The 26,509-nt window shown below is 37.6% G+C and overlaps 1 protein-coding gene and 1 long non-coding RNA gene across 2 annotated transcripts in view; one reads left to right on the plus strand and one right to left on the minus strand.

Moving 5' to 3' along the window:
• Positions 1-16,608, plus strand: part of LOC149963222 (uncharacterized) — a 31,957-nt gene extending 15,349 nt beyond the window's left edge. Inside the window, exon 6 of the mRNA XM_090180422.1 lies at positions 14,990-16,608. Within this exon, the coding sequence (XP_090036548.1) occupies positions 14,990-15,825 (836 nt within the window). The 3' untranslated portion in view covers positions 15,826-16,608. The remainder of the gene's footprint in view (positions 1-14,989) is intronic.
• On the minus strand, positions 178-11,486 carry LOC149963223 (uncharacterized). The gene is made up of 3 exons (XR_016482229.1): positions 11,291-11,486; positions 470-664; positions 178-364 (listed from the first exon to the last, which is right to left on the minus strand). It is a non-coding gene; the product is annotated as an uncharacterized LOC149963223 (long non-coding RNA).
• Positions 16,609-26,509: the final 9,901 nt, after the last annotated feature.

Raw genomic sequence — 26,509 nt, forward strand, 5'->3', positions numbered from 1 at the left:
TATTTTAATAGTAGTATAAAACATTAACTGTATGCTATCGCACTGAACAGGAGAGTGAGTGAATGACTAGTAAGACAAAAACCACGCGCGCCAAAAACAAGTTCGCCAATCCCCAAATAGTTCATGACGTCATATTTATGGCAAAGCATAGTAAACCTTAGTTAGTTTTTCTCCTCCTTCTTCAGAGACTGACTGGTGCTTAAGCACGTATGTCAAATCGGTTCGCGAGTTGGTTGATATATGCATTTGTTGTAACTTTAAATAATAATAATAATAATAAAGGCTTTTTATTGTCTGAGAATTATTACATCGGACAGGGATATCCTCTTCAGAAAAGCTGATTTCCAAGGGGGTCCCAGTATTACTTAAAGCAAAAATGTGTATAAATTGAGAACAATATTTACATATTTTAAAGTGACAATAAATAAAGTAAAAATAAATTAATTTGTGATAGCATTGCATAAAGTACTTTTGAAGAGTCGGGCGTCCTTTGTCTCGAATTTCATTTGAAAGACTGTTCTATAGTGATCATCTCTTATTTCAAAATCCATCCCCAAAAGCTTCTTGATAGAACCCAGCTAACTTCCTTCATATTTCATTGTTGTTCTTTGCAATCAATGGGATATGTCATCACTCGTCAACATATACAAGTATAATCGCATTTCTGGGTATGAAATAAACGCAATTAGTGTTTTTTTCTGTTTCAGACAATAGAAGTCAGGATTATTTGATTCATAAAAATATCTCGATCTAGTGATCCATGCAAATAAGCGTTTTTAACATCGAGTGTAGAGTGAACCTATTGTGATATGTAAATATTTGGTCACTTTGACCTACCACCACTGTAATGCTAAAATCTCTCTATGACTTCTCCTTTTTTATAGTGGCCCCATTCTGGCGCCACCACTTGGGCAATAAAATTATATTTTTTAAGTTGGTAATTAGTTGGTGTAAAGTTGTTTTTAAGTATGGTCTTAGTTAATATTTAGTTTGTGTTTGTCTCAAATAAAAACTTAAAACCAAGTTCCTAGACAACTTATTTTTGGTACGGGTTATACTTTTTCATTATTTCTTCAATTAAATTTTCAACCTGTATTTTTGTAGAATTTTCCCACAAATTTACAGTTATTTAGACTTTTTTTATGAATCATAATACAGTCCACTAACGTAAGCTCAGTTGATTGCAAAAGGGCAGGATCAGAAATGGGTTTATATTAACTGGTCCTGAGGACTAGTGAAGCATGAAATCTCAGTGTAATATTTTTTTTATGAATATACAAGACCAGTCAGTCCCTTACCAAAAAATAAGTTGGCTTTTAGTTTGTATTTAGTTGGTATACACATTTTAGTTGGTATTAAGTTGGTTTTGAGTTTTCAGCATTTTTCAATAAACTAGTTAAAGGGGTAATAAGTGGATATTAAGTTGGCAGTATGGTTTTAGTTGGTATTTGTCCCAAATACAAACTTAAAACCAAGTTCCTAGACCACTTAATTTTTGGTAAGGGGATCCACAATTATATTGGGGTTCACGGAAGTGACAGCGATGGGTAGCAGAGAATCGCTAATGACTGGGAGAGTTACGTACAAGCACTGTCTCATAGTGTACTTCTTTGGGTGACCAACAAAATAATGCAAAATGGTAAGTTTTAGCTTGGCTGTCGAATCTCTGGCACTAATAGTTCAAAATTGAACTTCATTTTAAATCTAACTGGTAATATAACTCGTGAAAAACTATTAACCAAGGCAATTGATACCTTTAATTATAAATTTAGACTGCTTTTTTTTGTTTGAATATTGTTTTGCTAAGGCTTAAGTTAGGTGCAGGGTTTTCAAAAACCAGCCTGACCAACCTTAACCACTTATTAAAATCCATATTTGGTTAAATCTTTTTTTTAAAAGCATTAATTAAAGCTTTGTAAACAAGCAAAATAATCTTTTATTTTGAATGAAGTGTGAATAACAAGTGTCATTCAATAATGAAAGTACGAAACTAAACTTTCTGATTGAAATCGTCTGCTAAAAACATAAACACTGGGAGCAGCCTTGGAAATAACGGTGGTCAGGTGGTCAAAGACCAGTTAATTAATTGCTCAGACGAGTTTATTTATTCAAAATTTGGAGGGTTACTGGTCACCATGTCCAGTTTATTAATTCGAAATAATAACAAAAAAACTGAAGGTAACCAGTTTAATAATTCCAAATAAAAGATGACCTATTAATTTAAGGTTTATATCAATTTTGATTTCCCTATTCACTGGATTTATATGTACAGCGACTCCGCTTACTACCGCCACAGCCGCACGTCGAGGTTTTATGTAGAGTCCCTTCGCTCGCATCTCTCGAACAAGTCAAACTGTCTAACCCCCCTCTGGCCTCAAACCCTCAATCCTCTAGTCTCGCTTTCCCTGGAGTACGGTAAGCTACCTGGCTACGCGGCCGGAGACTCTGGAGTTACGGGGCCTAGAGAAAGAGAGATAATACGGTAAATTATGAGGGTCTTCTAGGCTATGGTAGTAGTCTTAGGTGAGATAGTACTATATTGTACTATTCTTGTGGTACTCAGAAAATAAAGTTAACTATTTTGAATACGTGTAAAGTTAATGTTACCAACATAATCTAACTTCTAAACATGTAGTATAGGTTTTTTAGGCTTATAAATGACATTAGAACGTTTTATATAAGACCAGTTTAATAATTCATAAGCTAGGGGGTCACTGGTCATAACCCTTACCAAAAAATATTTTGGTTTTTAGTTGGTATTCACAATTGTATTAAGTTGCTTTTAAGTGGTCAGCATATTTCAGTAAACTAGTTAAGTTGGTAATAAATTGGTTTTAAGTTGGTGGGTAAATGCCTTTTTCTTTAAGTTGGTATTTAGTGGTCAGAAAATTACATATTTTTTAAGTAAATTTTAAGTTGGCTTTAAGTGGTAATAAGTAACATTTTAAGTAAGTTTTAAGTTGGCTTTAAGTGGTCTTTATTAAGTAACATTTTAAGTAAGTTTTCAGTTGGTGTTAAGTTGTTTTTAAGTAGGTTTTTAGTTGGTATTTGTCTCAAATACAAACTTAAAACCAACTTAAATAGTTCTTAGACCACTTATTTTTTTATGACAAATAACTGCTTAACTTTCAATCATTATTATCATTTTAACCATAATATTTTTGCAAGAAACCTTTTCCTTACTGTAGGTATGCACAAATAAAATTGAGAAAATCCACTTTTTTATACAATGAAATTTCTGTTATGGGAAGTGAAACTCGTTCATAAGAAACCCATTCCATATTTCCATAATAATAAATACTTAATATTTAAACTTCGGAAAAGTATCTGCGAGCAAAATTGGTAGATAAGCTTAGATGTAATCAGTTTTTTCGGGTCTCATTTCAATTTTGTATGATTTCTTTTCATTAAAGAAAAATTTGGATACTATGATTGTTTTAATTTCATGAAAACCTCAGTTATAATGGTGTTTTTAAAAGAACACATTTTCTACTTTCAATTGGCCAAATAAGGCTTTAAAAGGATAGTGCGTCAGCGTCAACGCACATTTTAACGGCCGCTACTAAAGAGTTCTTTAAAACCAAGGTAGAAAAGAGTTTCTTTTAAACAGCGGTTGGACATGTCTTTGCGTCTTGTGAATTGCGGAAATAGGATTAATAAAATTAGAGCCACAGCCATTTGGAAAATGTGCAGAAAGTTTGACAACGCTAATTTGTCAAGAATTCATGTTACGTTTTTGCCAAAGACATCAAAATCGCCATTTTGAAATTGCGATTTTGATTTCTTTACATGACCCAACTGGAAAGCAGTTTTAAACTGAGGTGGATTGTAGGACAACCGTTTCCACAAGATTCGCGCTCCTCTCCGTAAAGTCCACGCTCATCCTCATCGGAAATACCGGAAAGGAGCCCCACGGTACACCTTTTGTACAAGGACCTTCCGCCCAAACTACCACTATCAATAACTTGTAATACGAGTACAGAATAAAAGTAATTTTATCCATCAACTCGAAACTTGTCATCGAAATATCCAAATAAACCCATATTATTATTATTGTGTCTCTAGTAGCCCTGTTTTTAAAGAGAAATTACAAATTAAAAAAACTAATTCATTTTTATTACATTTTCTGTAATTTTAATACTAATAAACAAGTTCGTTGTGTATCAGCTATTATGAAAATAACTTTAAATTAGATATGGAGGTATTGTTCGAAGTGCCCTCCTCCATGATCAAGGTGTAGCCGCCAGGATTTTCACCCTAGTTTCCATCAACCTAGGCCTAAGCAAATGGGAAGGTTCTTATTGTTCTTTACCATTGACAGCTTGACATTCCTATATCCTATGAGACCAGAACAATCTCTTTATACACATTCTTATTTATCTATTATTATTTTAATGTTCCTACTTATTACTTATTGGCATAGGCTTAAATTGAACCAAGCTTAGTTAACTACACTTTAGCAGTCGACGTTAGTGACGTCATGGACGGCATGTTTTAGGTAGATGTCACTTAGAACACGTCTCTCATGACGTCGTTAAATTATATTTTTTACTCCTTTTGGCTGTATGCCCATAGTGGCTGTATATAAAGGGAGGTTAGCTAGGATTGAGGGAGATTGATAGTGATGATGCTGTTGGAGTAGGTTGATTAGGTATTTCTTAGGAGATATTATTATTTAGTTGTAAATATAAATGTATTTTGTAATGTTAGGTTAAATTATTATATGTTAGAAAGAGTTAGTGTGTTTTTGACTTGTCATAACCTCGCCATTCTTCACTCTTACGGAGGAAGTTAGTAATTATTACTTTATATTAGTGCTATGCTATGTCTGCTGCACAATGGTGGAAAAGGGGGGAGAGGTGGAGGTTCTCGAAGAGAGGGGTTAGATTAGCTTAGCTACTCTGTTAGAAAAGTTACGTTGTATCGGCTTCCAGGAATATGGCTCTGTCTGTACTGGTAAATATATGTTGTATTGCTAAATGATCTCTGCCTTATAAGGGGTAAATGGATATTCTCTTTAAAAACCAATAAAATATTGTTGAGACTGAATTCCCTTACGGGCCTGTTCGTGTTTCTTTTCTATAATCTTACGTTCGTCTGGCCTAACATTTCCCTTTAGGGAAAAAATCGGTTACAACGTACACCTTCGCCGTTTTCCCTGATGAGGTTAAAGGCGAAAATGATCCTCTCGCGTAGCGTTTCTTCGCTCGGAACTTCGGTAGCATAGACTAGATCCTTTACACGGCCCCAAAGGTAGTAATCCAATGGTGTGAGGCAGGGTGATCTCGCCGGCCACGGTGTAGGACCTGCTCGACCTATCCACCTTTTGCCAAAGTTATCATCTAAATAAGCTCGGACTTTACGTCAAAAATGGGGTGGCGTACCATCAAGCTGGAACCAGAGCCTCGCGCGATTTTGCAAAGGCATACTTTCCAAAAAATCTTCCACCTCGTTTCTTAAAAATTCCAAATACCTTTCGGCGTTGAGACGCGATGGTAGAAAAAAAGGACCGATGATGGTATCGCCAACCATGCCTGCCCAAACGTTGATTCTCCACTCAGTTTGAAAATTCGAGTTTCGAATAACGTGGGGGTTTTCGTAGGCCCAATGGTGGAGATTGAGGATACCTTTCCTCGTAAATTGCGCCTCATCACACCATAGAATGTTTTGGTGGAACGCGCCATCAGCTTGGTGTTAGTTCAGGAGCCATTCGCAAAATATGCACCGTCTGGGATAATCATCAGGTCGCAAATGTTGGACCCTTTGGACGTGGTAGGGATGCTGCGAGTCATCGTGTAGCGTGCGCGTGCGCCAAACGTCTAAGTGCGGAATATTGAGCATTCTACCCATGCGTCTCGTGCTGAGCGTAGGGTCATCAGCGACCAGTTCCAAAATTTCTTCTTGCACCGCAACCGGTCTTCTTTGAGGCCGTCCAAAATCGAAATTTTTTAGCATCACCGATCCAGTCTCGCGAAGTCTTTGCTGGATTCTCGCAAAAACGCGGGCATTCGGATGTCATCTATTTGGAAATAAATGCGCGTAGCGGCGCGAAGATTCTTTGAAATTGCCTTCGCAATATCCCAAAGCTAACAACGTATCGGCGTATTCGTTATTGGAATACAATGCCATTTTTAAATCTCCAGTACTTTTAGTAAGCGCCAAAATGTGTGGTTTATTAACCCTAACACAATTATCATTTATTTAAAACGCGCGATCACAAGCACGCGCCACAAACATTCGATTTCAAAAGGAAAATTCTTTCCGTTCATAAAAAAATTCACGTGCTTCTCACGGCGACGGGGTTTTTAATTTGTTCGCGTGCTGAAAGAAATGATTGAAATGGCTAATTGTACGTTTATTTGGTATTTTAAAAATGATGCCAAATTAAGGGGTCATCCCAACATGAATCGCTTCGTAACTCCGCAACGGAGTTCTAAATCGAAAAATAGCCATAGAATATTTTCGTTTTAAAATAATCAAAGGAACCCATGGACGCTCACTCTGTCTACCCTTTTTGAAACACCCTGTATATACAGAGTAGAGAGGGAGAAGGAAGCAGAACATTAATTAAGGTAGACCAGCCGGGAGTAGCGAAGTATTGAGGTAGAGGTTCTAGCCAGTGTCTCCAAAATGTTATGATTACCGACTGATATTGCGGCTTTTACTGTGAATTTCTACATTTTACTTAACATTGTCACAGTCTAACTTTAAATTTGAGTATCTCAAAGAACCTGTATGTCAAGCCATATCGTGTTATTTTAGGCTATTGCTAAAATATATTATTTCAATAAACTTTTGTTTTTGTTTTAAAATGGATGTACGACTTTCTAATTTCAGATATGGGAAGAAATGTGAAATGTTTCCAGTCGTATTCCTTTACTCAAAAGGAAGGTACTACGCTTAAAAAAAATGAGTTTAAATGTCTTATTTGTAACCAAAGCTTTCGACATCAACGTAGTTTGAATTTACACTTGAGTTTTGTGCGCAGAAAATTACATGGTAGCATCGAATGTGCATTGGATTTTCAACAACGGTTGTCACTATTAAAATTCAATGAAAAGGCACATGGAATTAAAGGAAATTATATTGAAGCACCATCCTGCAATGGAAAACCCCCAGAATGTACAGTCAATAGCCTCCAAAGCAAGATGGTTCCTAAGAATGTAAAGAAGAAACAAAGACTGTTAGATAGCTTAATTCAAAAGGCAGTTGTACCCAATATGGATTGCAGAGTAGATTTGCAAAAGCTTTCGATGAAGGTTATCAATTCATGGATTAAATATAACTGTTGTTAGCTTATATTGAATTGGATTTTTCTACAATTGTAGTTTTTGTTTGTCTTAAAAAATTTTACAGTACACCATTATATTTTACATTGTTGTAACTTCTTGTAGATGCTAGATAAAGATAATACTAGTTCAAAAAAAATTGTTGCCTTTTACATTTATTGGTTCTTGCCAAGGTTCTTGCTTTACGTAAAATATTAGATAATAGCTAAACAAGTCAGTATTGCACAATATTTGTAGCTTAAAAAAGCACTTGTGAGCAATAATTTTAGCTCAACAGTTTTTGAACAAAGATTGTAAAAGTTTTTTATTACCGATTATGCTGTAAAAACTACTTTCAACTGCCCAATAATATTTTTAATCCATAGAATTAATTTTTTTACCATTAATGAAGGTGTAATATCAGAAGTATATAATATTTTTCTTAGACAGTTAAGGAGTAAAAATACTGACTTGGAACAACTTTGTTAATGTATTATATTGTGTATATAAATCACTACATAAACATCAGTAATATATTTTACATAACTCATACCACCGCCAGCAGACTCCAGAATGCTTCAATATTATCATTTACTCTAATAACCCTAATTCATACTAGAGGGCGCCACGGTCTTAGTTCCAACGGGATTATCATAGGTCAAGGTTAAATCAACGCATCTCTTTATGCCGCTAATTTTATTCCCTTGATCAATGTTCCTTCGCAAACTCCCCCTGCTTTTTCAAAATATATTTTAGAAGAAAATATAGTGCATAATAAATATTTTTGGTGAATTTCAAATAAATTCACATCCAGAAAGTATGGTTTTTAAAAAAAGTACTTATCACTACTCTAATTCAAGACTAATTTAAGTAATAAAATTCAGTACTGCCCAAAAATGTTAAGAATCTTCTTTAAACAAATCATCTTCCACTAAATTTGGAAGTATGCCTTCATGTCTAAATTTATGTTTCTACAACCTTTCCCCCAAAATTCAAATAGTGCGCAAAAATCCTAATACCATATACCAGGTGCTGCGCGACCCCTTGGGCAACCCCTAAGCTTCACCGCAATGCTTGCGTGTATTGTGTGTTGGAGCGATGCGGTATGCTCGCAGGAGCAAATGTGCTTAGCCAGACGAGGCAGTGCAGCGCAAAGAGAGGGAGTATAAAATGTGTTATTCATTTGTGGGTTAAGGAGGAAGGGGGGAAAGGTACGTCACGCTTTCCAACTTGCTTAGAAAATAAACTTGAAAACAAGATTTCTTTAACGCCCACCCCCCTCCCCCTCCCCATCATGCAAGAACAACTTTCTCTTCAATTAGAACTATAGTTTAGTTTGAAAAAAAAATTAAAAAGGAAAAGTTTTTGTTTTAATTGTGCAGAAAATAAACAAATTAGATTTGTCGGAAGTTTGACTAAAATTAAATGAACAAAAATAAAAGAATGTGAACATGAATATGAATATTCATACGCTCCAACACATAGACGCAAGCATTGCAGTTAATTTTTTTTGGATACTATAGATGATACTGAACATTCCTGTGTTAATTATTTTGCGGAAATGAAAATTCACAGAAATATTAATTTTCTAAAAAATAAACAAAATTAAGGTTTTCTTCCGTTTGTGGTATAATAGGATGTACGAAAGTATTTTTTATTATGTCTTCTAGGTCGCGATGCTAGACGGCCTAAAGTGATTAGGAATATTTGGTTTGTGGAATATTAGGTGGTCACGAGAGCGTAGTGAATGTGCGGCGCCGTGAGCCACCAACACTTAAGTTTATAATTATATTTTACATATTGTTCCTTGATTTATAGAAATGATAATAGCGTTGAAATAACAAGGTGGAAATTAATAATAATGTTCTTAAAAATTAAATAAATTTTAGTATTGCAAGGCTTACCAGTACCGTTGATATCTGAGCTATTTTCAAGAATAGGGTCCCCTCTTGTATATTTGTTTTGATTGTGCTATATTATAGCATTTTTACAGGGAATCTATTGCCATTAAAAATGATGTCAGTAGATGGGGTTTATATATGCACCCATGAGGATTAAAAGAACGGGGCTAAGGGGCGGTGGTCCGGCCCATAGCGGAATAATGTATAGAGTCATTGAAAATTTTTAAATTTACTATATCTCCTTAAGTATTAATTCCCGAAAAAATTGCCCCGTGATCGAGACCCCTTGGCAGTTTTTTGGAACAAAAAACCCCTGACAGGAGGAGGTACGGTTTAATTTTGCTAGATCTAGTGGCAACCTATAATTTATGTAGTATCATTTAATTCCTTGTGATAACCTATAATTTACCTAGTATAATTTAATTCCTTGTGACAACCTATAATTTACCTAGTATCATTTAATTCCTTGTGAGAACCTATAATTAACCTAGTATCATTTAATTCCTTGTGACAACCTATAATTTACCTAGTATCCAGGAGCCCCGCCATGAATTTTCTGCACATACGCCCAGCCTGATTTAGAGGCCCCATCTATAATGTTTATTTAAAAGATTCCCGACTTTCAATGATTGCTTTTAAAGGGATCCATCACTCACAATAGGGGTAACATAAAATCCAGACTTGCAGTGTGCTTAAAAATCAGTTTTTTGTGACCCTTATGCCTTCCCCTGTTGTGAGTGAGGGATCCCTTTAACATATTTAAAATTTTGTCATGATTTCTAAAAGTTTCCCCCGCAAAGGATTTTTAAAAGGCATTTTAATCCAGGAATGACATTCTCCGATTTGATTTTTTCACAAATTCATTGACCACTAACCTTGGGTTTTCTTTTAAACAATCCTACAAATAACAATTTAACGACAGTGAAGCCAGATTTGAAAGCCTATATTCTCCCATAAATGTTCGTAGACGTGTTTCTATTCTTTTGAGTTAACTGAAACTTCTTTCTGAGATAGTATTTGCCACAGGAATGCAAGGAACAATTTTACAGTATTTAACTAAGTCAGGGAACCCAACTGCCATTTTCATTAAATAGTGGAAGCAGTCGATTACGCTGGTAAATTTCTTGGGGATAATTAAATTTCTGGCTATTTTAATTTGGCTTTTTATCAAATCCAGGTCGAATGAAACCATTATTATTTTCAATGTGAAAAATTAAATTTTTTGTTGTCAAAAATATTTTTGTTGCCATGACAAAACAGTTGCAATGTCTAAAGTAAAACTGACGTTTGGAAGAACCTCAGAAATTTTATAACCTTCAAATTCTAAACCCTCTTTTTTTTCCTGAACTATCATTATGGCTCTTGCCCGATGCTTTCCAAAATTGGTCCATTGCACCTTTCTGACTACTATCTTCTCACCTCCATTTCTGGCGTTTTTGGGTCCTAGATAAAATATTTTGGGTTCTCATATTTTAAAACCTATTTTGAACGAAGCTAATTATCGCTTAGTAGTCTTGGAAAAGACTGTTGGTAATAGCTTAATAGTCTTAAAAAAAGGCTGTTTTTAAAATTAGGCTACAAATGGCTTATTAGCCTTGAAAAGGGCTGTTTGAGACCAGCAGCTAATAGTTAGTAATTAGATTCCCTGTGAGGGTGAAGTGAACTACAGCGGCCTCATTGAATTTCATATTAATTTTGGTTGCGCCTGATAGACCTTGTCACGTAGATGCCGAGGGTATTTTTTATTTTGGCCGCAAATGATTATTTAATTTTTTAATGTAATTTTAAAAATTTCACATTTTTTTGCATTTTCACGTGTTTCGTTGTACTTATTTCCGTCGTGTGTTCGCCGACACCACAGTTTCGATGTCCTAATATTTTCCACGTGATATTCCCGTACTTTATAAAATCAATTACAGTTTTTGTTCATTTTCTAGGTGTTTTGTATTTTTGGGCCATAAAGTGATATTCCCGTACTTTATAAAATCAATTATAGGTTTTGTTCATTTTCTAGGTGTTTTGTATTTTTGGGCCATCAATTATAGGTTTTGTTCATTTTCTAGGGGTTTTGTATTTTTGGGCCACAAACGCTTATTTCAGGTTGCTATTAAAAGTATATACCTGATGCGTAAGGCTTGGTACTGTCCTCTAGGTCGCGTTATAGATGGCCCATCGTTTTTTTTAGTATGGGGTTGGGGAGGCGCCGCGCGCCCCAGCGCTTGAGCGAAGCGAGTGCGCGGCGCTGTCAGTTGATACGATTTCACTAATTACGATGCCACTATGTACGATTACAGAAGGGCCACCGTCAATGCTCGGAATGGGGCTGGGGCGCGTCTGAAAAGTTGTGTCGACGGATACACGACGAAACTATTTTTTAAAAAAACGTTACTAATCCCCTAAAATGACTTAATTTTAATTATCATTTGCGGCCCAAAAAAAATAACTACGTAATCTACGCGTCAAGCGCTACATTCTCCGCAAAAAAAAACGGTAATTCCCTAAAATTACTACTTTTTTAAAATTAAGTTAATTAAAAAATTATCATTTGCGGCCCTAAAAAAATAGTTTCGTAATCTACGCGTCAAGTGCTACATTCTCCGCCAAAAAAAGCAAAATTACATGAGGCCGCTGTAGTTCAATTTTGCCCCTTGTGAAAGTTGGGCACACTTTTGCAGATAATTTTTTTTCCTATCAAAATATAATAGATGGCGTTGCTATCAATTTTCTCTAATTTTTTTTTATTTCAAACATTTAAAGTATAGATTTTTTTGCAATTTAGATTCAATAGATGGCGGTAAACTCTCAATGAATAAATAAAATTTCCAAGATTTTGTGTCTATATATAAATTAACTCGCGTGAAGTTAGTTGTTGAAAATTTACGATCATATCAGTATCAATTTTTTCCTTAATGACTTATTGGTAACTATCAATTATATATTTTTTTGCATTCTACATATAAATTTTTCTCTCATATATATTTTTTTACAGATAAAAAGCTATAAATCATACCTCCAATAAAAATATTTTTTTGTAAACCTATCAAATCAAACTCATCAATGAAATATGTTATAAACTAGCCTATCAAATCAATCATACCAATGAAATGTTATTTATTAACCTATCGAATCAATGCTATTATTTTTTTAATTTTATCGAATAAAATAATATACAGCGAATTAATTAAATAATTTTTTTCAAAACAATCAATTTTAATTCCTCGTTTGCGAAATAATGATAATCACAAACGCTTTGTTTAGTAGATATATATCACAATAGGCTCAATAGCTTTGACATGGAGTTTGACATTGTACAGCCCCAGCCTCTTCCAGTCAATAAAACGATAATTATGAGGTAAATCAGGTAATAAGTAAAAATGCGATGCAAACTTTCGATAGAACTTTTGAAACGTCCCATTGGAGTTTAACCGTCATGTGATAATACCCCCTCCGCAAGCTCAGTTGACTCACCTCACGGCCTTTTCACGTTTGCAGCGAGACATAAAGAAATCCATGTACCACTCCCCTGTCTTACTTCATCCCCCCACTTTGAGGAGGCAGGAAACGGTTTGAAGTTTAAAAAAAACAGTCACATGCTTCACATCATCATCCTTAATATCTGCCCTTTTCTCCATGCTTCAACTCTTTTTAAAGGTAAATTAAATCTTTCAAATCAAACTATAAAAAATCGTCAAATAAATTTTATAGAAGATAATTTTAAAATTTTTTGATAGTACAGGAATACATTTTTCTATAAAAACTTAAGCTTTTCATATCATAACTATCAAATTTTGAAATTTTTACTAAGAGATGGCGTGAAAAAACATATTTCAATATTTCTCCCAAAAACGCAGGTCGCATCATTTTTTCGTAATTTTTTATACTAGTATAAATACTCCTTTCAAGTGAAAATCTATATATTTTTGGGTAAATTTTCGTCAAATCTATCAAAAAACTAAAGCCATTACCGAGATTTCAACTCAATAAATCATTTAGAAGTTTAAATCGTTGATAGATCACTATCAAAAATGATATTTTAATAGGATGAAATTTGATTCCCTATCAAATCAAGTACCAAAACAATCAAAAGATATGATAGTGCCCAACTTTGCTTGTGACTTCTTATCACAAAATATTTACTAAAATTGAAATTGGATATTACTTTACCTTGTTATGTACAACATTATTTGCCTAAAATGAAATCCAAGATTTAAAATTTTGTGGAATTGAAAAAAGTTCCAAATATTACAAAAGAGTGATTCCATGGCCCAAAACACGGATTTGTAGTAAAATTTAAGATCAAGTGCAGTTGTGCAGTCAAGGAATTTTTGTGTTGAGGAGTTTTGGAAGTGTTAAGACAGAAATAAAAATGATATTTTTGGAAAATGTCACAAATGGCTATATATCTTTGGTTCTAATTTAAATAAATTTTCATCCTGTAGCTCATATTGAAGGTAATTGAGCCACAGTTATGCATCACGTTGGAATTTTTATATTTTTTACTATTTCATGTTAGAGACAATTCATCTTCCAAAATTTATCAAACCTAACAGAGTAGTAGACCAAAACTAGTAATTGTCAAACAAGGCCAACACAAGTGGGAGAAATTGTAAAAATAAATTTTGTATTTTAAATTTACTCATTATGTTCCCACATTTCTATTGCCACAAAAATCTATCATATTTCCACTTAAGCATTTTATACAGAACTAAATTAGTACAAATTTTAAATTTAAATATTTTAATTACTAAAATAATAATAATAATAATAATAATAATAAAAATAATCAGCTAGGCTAATACCCAAGGCACCACCTTAGGCCTAAGTCATCATGCGACTTTTAAAGCCCTTAATTCAGGTGGCCGGGTTACAATGCGTAGGAGGGTGGTGGCAAGCCCTGCTTTTTAAATTTTAGGTAAATCTTTATTAGAATTTTATTTTCTTAGATAATTATAAAACTAAGATTAATTTATAGGAATCCAAAAACATTTTTTAAATTATTGCTTCGCATACTTAGATTCTAATATAATGGATGATTGCTTCTTTTGGGAATAAGCTATGCAATTTATTACTGTTATTACCTTTTTTATATTCAAATATATGTATTCATCCTTGAACTAACCTTAGTTAAGTTTTTTGTAATAAAGAATTTATTATTGGATATTTAAATTTTGACTACAGTACCGCCTAAAAAAAGTTCACTAAGCGAGCGCACGCTTAAGGCGCTTATGGGGGGGAAACATGAGCTAGGGCTGCTGCCAGACCCCCGCTTTGCTTTAAGCGAGCGCTCCCTTAGTGTACTTTGTTCTAGGCGGTACTGTAAATAATTATTTTTGTTTTGGTTCATTAAAATTATAATTTTTGACATAGAGAAGCAATTTTTTTTATTAGTAATCCAAGTCAATGACCAAATTATTATGCTTGATATCCCTTTAATAATCTTGATTTGATATTGCAAAAGTAATTAGATGCTAAAGGTAGTGGTTAAGTAATGCTTTTGAGTTTCAAGTGGTAATATTTTGTGATGAGGGTGGCATAATGGGCACACATATGAGGCCGCCATAGTCTGGGTTAAAAGGTTTTTTCTGCCATTAGGTTTAGATTTTCATTTGGTTTTCTGTTGTGACTGAACATATTTTTATTTTGGTACTTTAATTAAGAGGAAAGTGTTATGTATGGTAATACTAATTATTTTCATTTATTCTAACATACCAAATTATCATATCAATTATTATCTTTTAACTAGGAAAAGTATTTAGTCATAAAACAAAAATTAGTTTAATAAATGTATAAAATGTTTGTAACTATTTAATCATTTCTTAGGATTCAGGAAGAATAATACTAATGCAAGCTGTAAACATGTGGCTCAGATAAGCAGGAGCTTGGAAGGTAAGAAAACTAACCAGTCAGTTATTTGCAAAAAGAAGGGACAAAAGAATATCAGGAAATGTGAAGAATGCCACTTGATTTTCCACATGAACCATTATTTAAAACATTGTCTTGACGTTCATGGAGATCCTTACCCGTACAAGTGTCAGAACTGCAAATTTTCCACTCGTATACCTAGCCAATTAAAGAGCCATATAGGACGTAGAGTCTGTAAAAAAAACAAGAACCACAATTGCACAAATTGCAATTTGAGTTTTAAAACTGAATTGGGTTTAGTTAATCATTACCTTGAGGTTCACAAGGATGCCTTGCCTTTTCATTGTGAAAGCTGTGACTTTAGAACAGACGAAAAACATGAGCTATCTAATCACCGGAAGATCCATGCTGAAAATAAATTTTCAGAATGTGAAATTTGTGGAAGAAGTTTTAACTCAGGAAATATGACTAATCACCGTTATAAGAAACGATTCAATTGTAAAGTTTGCTTTAGGCAATTCTGTTTCAAAGGAGACTTGACTATTCATGCCCAAGCACACACTGATCCAACTTTTGGGGACCAGAATAGAAGTGCTGCCATGGAAGATGACCTTCCTTTTGAGTGCAAATATTGTAAAGAACTTTTCCTAGATAGAAAGACTTATACTACTCATTGTAGTAACTGCAATTCAATGGAAAATACACTTTCATCAAAATATATTTTGCAACGTGGATCGTTAAGAATTCACAAAAAGCATCATTTTGTTAAATATCCTCATTGCGAATACTGTTAGAAAATTTTATGATGTTTATTATCTCAGTAACATTTGCAAGAGAGGGGTAATAAAAAGCCTAAACAAGTTACCTTCTAGGGATATTTGGTTTAAAAATAAGTATAAAGGTAATTTTAAATTAAACCAGGCTGAAGACTTGCCGCACTTTGATATGGAGAAAATTCATGAAGACACTTTCCCTCATTGGTCCTTTCTGCGTGTGCTCCATATAGTGTGTTATCTCAAAATTGGAGGGCAGGGTTCGATTATCAAAGCACCATCAGCTTTAAAAGTTACTATTATGATGTACTTTTTACAACAAAGCACTAGCTTATCCGCAGAATTGTGTTAAAAATTGTTAAAATGCACTTATTCATACAACCAGATTGAACATTTTTATTGCCATCTCCTTCAGACGTTCAGTGTATTCATGGACTGTGTTTGGAAGAAGCTGACCACGTGAACTTGAACTAATTTGTGATATGCTAAAGTCAAAAATTGTGTTCCTAATAAACTAGGACCAAAATGTTGGCTCAATCCGAAATCCAGCGATTGTATCCAAGGCTTTAAGAAGAAGAAAGTACAGACAAGATGTAGGGTATTCTAAAACAAGGCCATGGGTTATTATTAAAAAATCATTGATTTAAATAGAGGCATAAAGTGTTAAAATGTCTTTTGCTAGGGCTAATTATTTACAGAAAGTAACTTTTTAAAGTTTTTCATTGAGCATTTTCCCAGAAAGGTTTGTTTAAACTTTTAACTCTGTAGTATGTGGATCTGAAATCTTTGTGTTTTGGGTTTTTGGTACTTAATTTTTACTTGATAAATATTTTTTTATTAGTGGGATTCAATACAATAAGCATTTTTCCAACCCATTTGAAATCTATTGATTTTTTATTCTACTTCATTTTTACTATGGAAATACAATTTAAAGTTCATCCTTTGAAGTATTACATTACTTCATCTTAGTTGAATGAAATTTTATTTTCACTTTGCAGTTATTTGCTTTTTAAATATAATTATAATTATTCTGTGCATAATATATGGACAATTTACTATTGCGTACATTTTGAAAATTCTTTACTTTATTATAATCAAATAAAAACTACATTTTTATTTTGATAATATGAAAATTGGTCAGCTTAACCATATTCTACTACTTATGGTTAAAAATATTTCATTGCCATTTACAATAAATATAACTTTCATTGTCAATTTGATTTATTTATAAATAAGCGTAAATAACCATATTTTAAGTTAAAAAAATACAATAAAAATTTGAGTTCAGGAAAACCAAACTTTTTCATGAAAGGAAATTGTATTGTATACACTTGGAATGTTATTATTATTATTATTATTATTATTATTAGAGGTTGGGTGGTAAGTACAAGCCCAACCTAGCACTCCAAACAGAGGTCCATTGTGCAGACCCAGCCTATTAGACATGGAAATTCCCAGTCCCCAAAACGAAGCGGAGATATTGGAAAGATCTCTCAGTTCCAACCCATGCATACCAAGAAGCTCAAAACTTAGAGCCGCATAAAATTCACAGACACAAAGGACATGATAGGAAGTATTCTCCTCGTCAAGGCAATGCCCTGCACATTTGGACTACCACTGATACCAATCAGATGCAGATGGCTATTAAGCTGACAGTGACATAAAAGTAGGCCCGTAACCAACATTAGCTGCTCTTAGAGAACGACAATAACTCAGTTGCTCTTTCTTAGATTTTAAGACCCAGCGATAAACTCCTTGGCCTGCCTCTGACACTCCATCTCAAGTCAAAGCTTGACCGGTCTTTCAGCCATAGTGCCATGCACTTGGCTGCTAACCAGGCCATTGGATATTGGATAAGCAGGTTCAGCACTAAAGAACCTAGCCTCCGCACGTACCCTCCTTGGACAATTTTTCCTCCCTTTCATTACCATGAGGACCCAATAAAGTTGAGCCCTATTATGGGTGCCGAGTTCTGCAAAGTGATCCAAACAGCTAAGAACGAGCCAGGGCTTTGATTTTACTATTTCCGGTGCTAAATTTCTGTTTAATAGGGCTTCACCTTTGTTTAGGAAGGTTATCCGGTTGACGGGTTTGTAATCTTGTGTCTGTCATCGGCACAACAGAGACAGTCATAGGGCAGTCGCATGTGTTTTTTTATGGGTGTGTTGTTCATAATTTACTTTTATTTTTTTTCTTGCCCCAGGAAGCTTTTAATCCTGGGTTGTCGTTTGAATTTTTACAAGTTTGGTTTCGGGGTTCACCTATATCGATTCCGGTTCTCTTTGAAGCCAAAGTAGCACCCGTTCTCAACTTGTACGCATAGCAAGTTCTTCATTTTGTCCGGTATCAGCTCAGTAACGCCGAGGCCGCATTCTATTCCGCTCGTATGGGTTTCCCGATCGTGGGGGTTGCTTTGACGTGGAAGTCGTGTGACCGCAGTCTTCATTAGTGCTCTCTTGGGTTCTGGTGGGTGACTTTCGCGAGGATGGTCCGGTGGTAATTTTTGACCCCAGGTTCTTAGCGTTGATGAGTCTCATGAGGGACTTTCGCCAAGAAACTTTCCGCGTTGATCCAGTCACACTCCCTAGCTATCCTTTGCTTCGGAGTTTCGTATGCGAGTAATCCCCGTCTTCCCACGTGTTTTCGCTGCCGAATGCGACATCATGTCGTTCAGGATGCGGGGTTACGTTCATGGTTCCGGGGATCGGGTTTCTGGACGACCTGATCCGGTTCACGACGTGCCGTCAAGGCAAGGTTCATCCGCGGGTACCCAAGGTCCAGCGGTCCCTTCTACGTTACCTGTGCCGTCAACCAGTTCCGCTGTCTCCACTGCTACCGGTATTGACACCGTTCTACAGGTTGGTGTGGATGTTTCGCCTATTTCAAGCCCTTCTCAGTCTACGTCGGGTCGTCGAGAGGACCTGTTGGCTGTGGAACGAGTTTTCGGTGGGGCGCATGCGTGGATGGCTTCTCCGCGTCGTTGGTCAGCTAGGCGCCACCGTGCTTACCACCCAACATGTTGTTCCCGTTAGCGGTCGAGTGGTGCTGACTAACGGTTGATAGTTTCGGTGATTGCTGTGTGTTCGGTTTATTATGTTCTTGTATTTGCAGTTGTGCATTGTAATTTTTGTTTGCCAATAAAAGTGGCTCTTTTTTGAGGGGGAGAGGTGTGGCGTTCACCTTGTTAATTCAGGAGGGGGTTATTTAACCTACCTATTTGGACGTCGTCCAAAGAAGTCATATGACGGGAGCTTTATGCCATAATGCCATAGTAGGCGTTTTCCCACTAGGGGGCCGTTAGTCAGACGTATTTCGGAGCTCAAACGAGCAATGATGAACGCTGTTTCTCTGCCGCTTCCACGAAGGCACGCCTTGTTTGTCATTCCATTTGTTAGTTGTTGATTTCCTACTTTCACAAACGGAGAAGTAAGCCTATCGGATCTTCCTTATGACTCTTTCCTTGATTGTAATTGAGAATATAACTCCTGCCGAGGTAGAGTACGTTACAAGACGATACTGAACATTTCTGTGTCAAAATTATTTTGCAGAAATGAAAATTCGCGGCGATATCAGTGGCAGCGTAAGGGTGGGTGAGGGGGCGGTCCGCCCCGGCTGCCAGGGTAGCTAGTGGTGCCATTTGCCTGTCAAAAAGTTGGGTAGGGTGGTGGGCCAAAGTTAGGCAGGGGTGAAAACACGAGAACCCCAATAAAGCTTAGTTTTCTCCCCCACTTCTTGGTCTCTTTACTTGTTCGCGTTTTTACTCCTTAGGCAGGGGTGGGCGAGGAGACTGTCCCGCCGACGAAACATTGCCGCCCGGGGGATCCAGCCATCTTAAGCCGCCACTGGGCGATATTAATTTAGTACCAATAATATTAATTAGCGTTACCTTTCGCCAAAATTCAGCCCGCCTCATTGTTGTAGGTGAAGTAGGATATGCGATGGGCTTAAAATAAATAAATAAATATGCAATAAAAGTAAAGCATTGTTAAATTTTTATTTGCGGAAATGATTAAACTAGCGTAAATTCAATGTTAGTAAAACGTTTTACATGGTTAAGGAGCAGGCGAGTGCAAGGTAGCTGCTGCCTTCAAAAATGCCAAAAAACAATGCTCCCCTTGACATTTCGCGCGACTGCGGCCAAATATCCAGGGATAAAACGTTCAGTATCGTCTAAAGTATCCAAAAAAAATCGGACGTGCGTTTCTGTGTGGATATTTACCCTCAGTTTCTGTGTACAAAGTTAAATAAAGAACTTGAAACAAAATTTGGTATATTATGTTTGTTAAGAATATGTAGTTTAGTACAAACCAAATATTCCATTAAGTCATCGTCACGTTGGTTGTAGTCAATGCTGCCCCATGCAAAATGGTGTGCATTGGCATCCATTGACAAGCTTCTTGCCCAGACATCTAGTCTCCACTGACAAGCTTCTTGCCCAGACATCTAGTCTCTCCAATGACAAGCTTCTTGCCCAGACATCTAGTCTCTCCAATGACAAGCTTCTTGCCCAGACATCTTGTCTCTCCACAGCCAACCTTCGACAGAGAGCTGCCGAGGCTTCCTTACAGTGATGCAGATTAATCTGAATCACCTGCATACCCATACCCACAGCCACAGTGGCCGGTGTTGAAGCTGGGTTACTCGCCGCATACGGGGTGGGTACAGGACAAACTAAATCAGGCACCTCCAAAAAACATAACATACTAAAAACATTGCGTTCCATCTACTAGAATTAAAGAAACAAACCGCAAAAGGGTGTACATTTGCTATACGCCTTTGCGCGTTCTGTGATGAAAAAGTGGGACTGTCCCCTCCCTGCAAGAAAAAGCTTGAAGTGTGGTCCATGAGATTTCCAAAACTTTCCTTTGCCCAATTTCCAGTATATTCTAGCTTAACTTCAAAATTATTGGAAAAATATGCATTGCCAAATAGAAATTTCCTCCCCCCACTGATAAAAGTGGTCCAGTAGTGCATAGGAAAATGGAAATTGATAACAGCATTCCCGAATAAGAAAAGGATTATAATGAATATCCTGTATTTACTTTTCTTGGAAATGAGTTGTCAATAGACAGACTTATTTTTCGTTTTAGATTTGCTAATTAAATAATAACTGTATTGAGTTGATGCATCTTAGGAGGATGGAAATTCGTATTTCTAGATGCATCTGTCACACTTTCTAAGCTGTAAATATCCACAATAGATCGCAAAGACGTTTTATCGGTTATATCGGTTGCCATTTTCCCGTGTTTCTATAAATTTCCACCAGGTACCGATCTAGGTCTTACTCGCATGATAGGGGGGCCAAAATTGTCATCCCGCCTAGTCTCCCCCCCCCTCTCTGGTAGGTCAAATGCGCCCACAGTGGGCTCTATGATAACTTCCTCATTAGGCGATAGCATAAATTGATTGGTATTAGCTAACTTGTTAAAATGTTCCCGGAAATTTGTCATAGCACTTCCAACTTCTATAAAGCACTTCCGCGGTCGAGGTTGGCCGTGGTTAAAAGATACGGGCTGCTTCACTAAGCCTAGTTAAAAAAATTGTTCTGTTCTAAGTCTTTCATTTTTTTACAATTTTCTAGTCAGAGACTTAACTTCTCTATAATAATCAGCTAGGCTAATACAATAAAAAATTAAATAAATTAAGTTTAACAAATTAATCTTTTTTCTTTTAAAGTTAAACGTTTACAGATTTATTTAATGAAGTTGGAAGTCGCTGTTCAATGTAAACTTTAAAGCAATTTTATAGCCACGTTACTAATTTTAAAGGTTTCTATCGTTTGATGGCGCTCAAATGTTTCCCGAAAGAAATTTTACCCAGTATACCTTGCAATTTATGCTATCGCCTATTCTACTTTAGCTGATTTTCTCCCGCTTTCAAGTTGTGAACATCAAGATGGGAAGGCAACTCCGAACAACACCCCGCATACTTACATTTTTTATATTTTTCTGTTTTATTTACTTTTGCTATTAGATTTTATCTCGCACTCTTGACCATTATTGATACTAATTTGGCTATTTATCGATAGTTAATTTTAAGTATTCTTAAAGCCCACTATATCAAAGCCATTAGAATTCAGATATCTATTTAATAAAAACTAAATCCAGTGTTAAATATAATTTAAATTATTGTTAAACTTAAATAACTTAGAACACCACATACGAATTAAATATAATTTATACAGATAATAGAATTTGACTTACCCCCGCTATAATATATAAAATTAAGCTAATTAATTAAACCATTCTCTTGAAATAAATTATAATCTAAATCCCTGCCTTCAGCAAGGCTAAACTTAAATCTCTCGCTAATTAAAGTGTTTTCTCTCTGTCACAAAACGATGGTGCAATACATTTCTCTCCCGTCCCAAGCCCAGACTTTTCCCAAAACTTCCCCGAGGTCTGAATTTGACAAAAGACAAGACCAGCAATATTCCCACAGCTCACAGCGATCCCATGAAACCATGTTCATGTTCGTGGGCTTCAAGCCTAGTGGCCTACCCCCAGGTAACAAGTCCCCAACAAAAGCGTAATTTTCCAAGGCTGCCGCCATAAATTCACAGGGGCACCCGGACATTTCCGCTTGGAGACGAAAATAGAAGTAACCTCCTGACTCTGTGGCATCCCGCAACCCCGAGGTTCTCCCCAGGTTAGACGACGTCATCATGGCATCACGGGACACGAGTCTTGAGTTCACCAATGACCCACATAAAACTTGAGGTCACCAGTTGTTTTGGTTTCAACTCCGCCCCACAATCCCCGGAACAAAACCAGAAGACAGAGCCCCAGAAGGACATAATTCTGATTTTGCTAGTGATGTAGAGACCTCTGATCCTCAACGGTCAGAAGAATACTGATTCTCGAATCAAGAGAGAGACCATGTCGGAATAAACACAAAAGAAAGATGCTTTCATGTTAAAGTATTTTTTTTGTTATATTACTTTTAAAAATTGAATGTGTCAAAGTTAAAGTGGTTATTTATGGTCTCTGACCTTGGATCTTGCGGGTGGTGTGCGGGACATAACGACTTCATTGACCCTCGCACATTCTTGACCCTCGCACATTCCCTGAATCCCTCGCGCAAAGTCGTGAACGAGATTCTCACAACCAACCACCCCGATGACATCCATTTAGGGCATTCCGACAAGAAGAGCATGGTCCAAGCTGCTATGAATCCGGAAAATGTAGTGTTCCCTCCACCCTCAAGTCATCTGTTGATCACCAATTATCTAACAATTCCGAGAGAGCAGAGCCAGATGAAAAAGACCGATTCCCTCGCCTAGCGGGACATTTCAGACCTAAATCCGAAGTACCTACGCCCTCATCAGCTTGTAAGAAATCAGAAGAAAGTAAAAGAAAAGATTATAAGAAACCCGCAATCCGGCCGTCAAACCGTAGACGAGTAATAAAGAGTGAAAGATGTAATGGCCAAATATTAATTTTTCGTTAAGTTTTCTTAGTAACAATTATCCCTCTCACGCTTCTCCCCCCTTAAGTTTCGTTTAAAATATCTTTCCTGAGTTTGAATGCTGGCCGTTCGCTCTGACGATTGTATATTCTCAGTTGGAGTTCTGCGATGGTGCCCCCCAGGGGCTGTAGCAGAGTCGTCCCTAAATTGGTTTAGAAGACTAGTGCGCATAGTCTCTATTCCCCGACCCCGTTTTTGTCCTTAGTCCGATAATCCTTTCCCTGTTTTTTTCTTTTGAGGAATTGTCATAAGCCACCCGTTCCCAAATGTTAGTCCCATAAAGTTCCTTAGTTTCATTATTCATTTCGAGCTCTTATTCCAAGAATTGAGAATTGCCATAAAACCAGTAATGTGTGCATCGGTATCGATGCTTTCATGTTAAAGTATTTTTTGGTTATATTACTTTCAAAAATTGAATGTGTCAAAGTTAAAGCGGTTATTTATGGTCTCTGACCTTGGATCTTGCGCGTGGTGTGCGGGACTTAACGACTTCCAGCGAAAGTGTCCCGACCTCTGACCCGGGGGGTAATCAAGACTAAGTGCCCCTTGGTCATTAGACTTGGTACACCCCACTTCGGCCTATTGGGCAATTTAAATATGGATGCCAAGAGGTTATTGGGTCCAAGTGACACTATATCCGACCCGGATGAAATAGGTCACGGCCCCCTTTTGATTAAAACCAGAAGTCAGTGATTTAGAGAACCAGAACGAAAACTAGAAATAGAAGCAGAAGAAGTTGGAGTTTATCTCTCTCTCTCTCTCTCTCTCTCTCTCTCTCTCTCTCTCTCTCTCTCTCTCTCTCTCTCTCTCTCTCTCCGAGTCTGAGTTAATGTCGCTACTTTTTACTCCACTTTAATTAGTTGAGTTTCCTAGTTTTTCCAGCAGTACCGCCACTGTTTTCCTGTTTTTCGAGTGTCTAAACATTGCGTGTAGAAAGTACTGTGTTTATTTTTAATAATTTCGTGCGTTTTAATTATTAATTTGAAGTTTTTGCGTTTTCGAATTATCGCGCCGCGAACGGGCCTTGGCGCCATTTTTCGCGTCGCGTCACTATGGATAGCGGAGATAGCGTACGCGCCGGCTTTCAGCCGGGTAACGCTACGCTCTCGCCGTCCGGATTTTTTGCGTCCTACCCGCCTCCGCGCTGCTACGGCGGGCCTCCGCTGCCCGGAGTTTTCGCGTCCCAAGGCTTACCACCGTCGTCGCCTTCACCGCATCCGCGATGTTACGGCGGTCCTCCCGTCTCTTCGCTGCCACAAACGCTGACGGCGCCATCTACGGTGCATTCTCCGTACTTCGCTACGCTTCTTGATCCGAATGCGGGTTATCCCGGAGTTTCTTCATCTACTACTCACAATTACGGCTACCAAGGTATGGATCTGAACGGAAAGACGACAACTTTTGCCTCAAGCAGCTATATCCCGACGAACCCCACTTACCTCGCTATTAAAGCGCAGAGTATTGCTAATTACCAACATGAAATCTCTCAAAAAACTACTTCTACCAACTGTTCAACCACACCCTCCCAGACTTTTGTTTTTAATACATCGCCTGCTACGTCGTCCCTTGAAATACCCGGATCGTCGACCGCTCAGTCACCTACCTCGTCGACCGCTCTTTCGCCTACCTCGTCGACCGCTCTTTCGCCTACCTCGTCGACCGCTCAATCGCTTACTACGTCGACCGCTCAACCACTTGCTACGTCGACCGCTCAATCGCTCGCTACGTCGACCGCTCAATCGCTCGCTACGTCGACCGCTCAATCGCTCGCTACGTCGACCGCTCAATCGCTCGCTACGTCGACCACTCAATCGCTCGCTACGTCGACCGCTCAATCGTCTGCTACGTCGACCGCTCTATCGGCTACTACGTCGACCACTCAATCGCTTGCTACGTCGACCGCTCAATCGTCTGCTACGTCGACCGCTCTATCGGCTACTACGTCGACCACTCAATCGCTTGCTACGTCGACCGCTCAATCGTCTGCTACGTCGACCGCTCTATCGGCTACTACGTCGACCACTCTATCGTCGGCTACCTCTTCCTGGGCTTCCGTAGCTTGTGGCCCAAATACCTCTACTTTCCCAAAGTCAACAAGTGGTTCTTCGCATTACGGACAAAATCTTCCTCACACTTACTCCTTCACTCGCAACTGCGTGGCTGCTAATCCTAATGAACGGGGCGTAGCGATCCGATCGACGCATCGAAACGCCACCGTGGAGGACTACTTAGTAGCTGTCGCACTCACCGTCCCTTCAAAAAATATCACCGATAGCTACCGAGCGAATGGCTTCATTTACATCTATTTCTCCGATGTTTCTTGGGCCAGACAGCTGATCGCTGATGGACTCAATTTCCGGAACACACTACTCGAGTGCCTTCCTGTTGGCATTGCGCCGAAAAAAGTTCTGTTATCGAACGTAAGTCCTCTTATAGAAGACACAATGATTACGTCCATTCTTTCTCGCTATGGTGTCGTCCAGGGAGGAGTGCGTAGCATTCCCGCGGCCGTGACCCGACCAGAATTCAAGCACATTAAGAGTGCGAGGCGAGAAGTTTCGGTTCTTTTTGAATCGGACGACGCTTTTCGCTCCCTCCCGGAATTCTTCACGGTTTTTGTTAACCAGGAAATGTTTGTCTTACCGGTTAACAATCCGACTCGCTGCGTCGCCTGTGGTGAGACCGGCCACATTAATCGTAACTGTAAACGCGCCCAAAAACCGACCACCCAATCGACCAAATCTTCGACTACGCCTAACCCCGCGGTGACTTCCTCGTCCGATTTAACTACCATGAAAGCAGTAGAGTCTTCACAAACGCCTTCGAACGTTATCGAAACCGTCCCGATTATCGTAGAGGTATCAAACCTACCTCCCAAATTGCGTGACTCTCCCCTTGATCTTACGGGAACCAAGACTACTGACCAATATCAATCGGTCTCGGGGTCCGAAGCCGACTTCGAAGACGCTAATATGGACTTTGACAACGATCCTACTGTTCAAGTCGTCAACCGCAAAAAGTCGCGCCGCTCTAGGTCGCCACCCGAGAACACTAAAAGGAAAACCCCTATGGGGCCACCCGCGAAACAACCAAAGAAGCGTTTTACAGGTGTAAAGTACCGTCACGATCCTCTAAATGACTCGTGGGCCGACCCTAAAGGTTCTTTTAAGCCGGTTTTCTCATATGATGAAGCTAAAAAATTCGTGAAACGTGCTCTCGGTCAACCCGCACAGATCGC

The sequence above is a fragment of the Leiobunum rupestre genome, chromosome 1 (genome assembly GCF_980474605.1).
Source record: "Leiobunum rupestre chromosome 1, qqLeiRupe1.1.hap1, whole genome shotgun sequence".
NCBI classification, from domain to species: domain Eukaryota; kingdom Metazoa; phylum Arthropoda; class Arachnida; order Opiliones; family Sclerosomatidae; genus Leiobunum; species Leiobunum rupestre.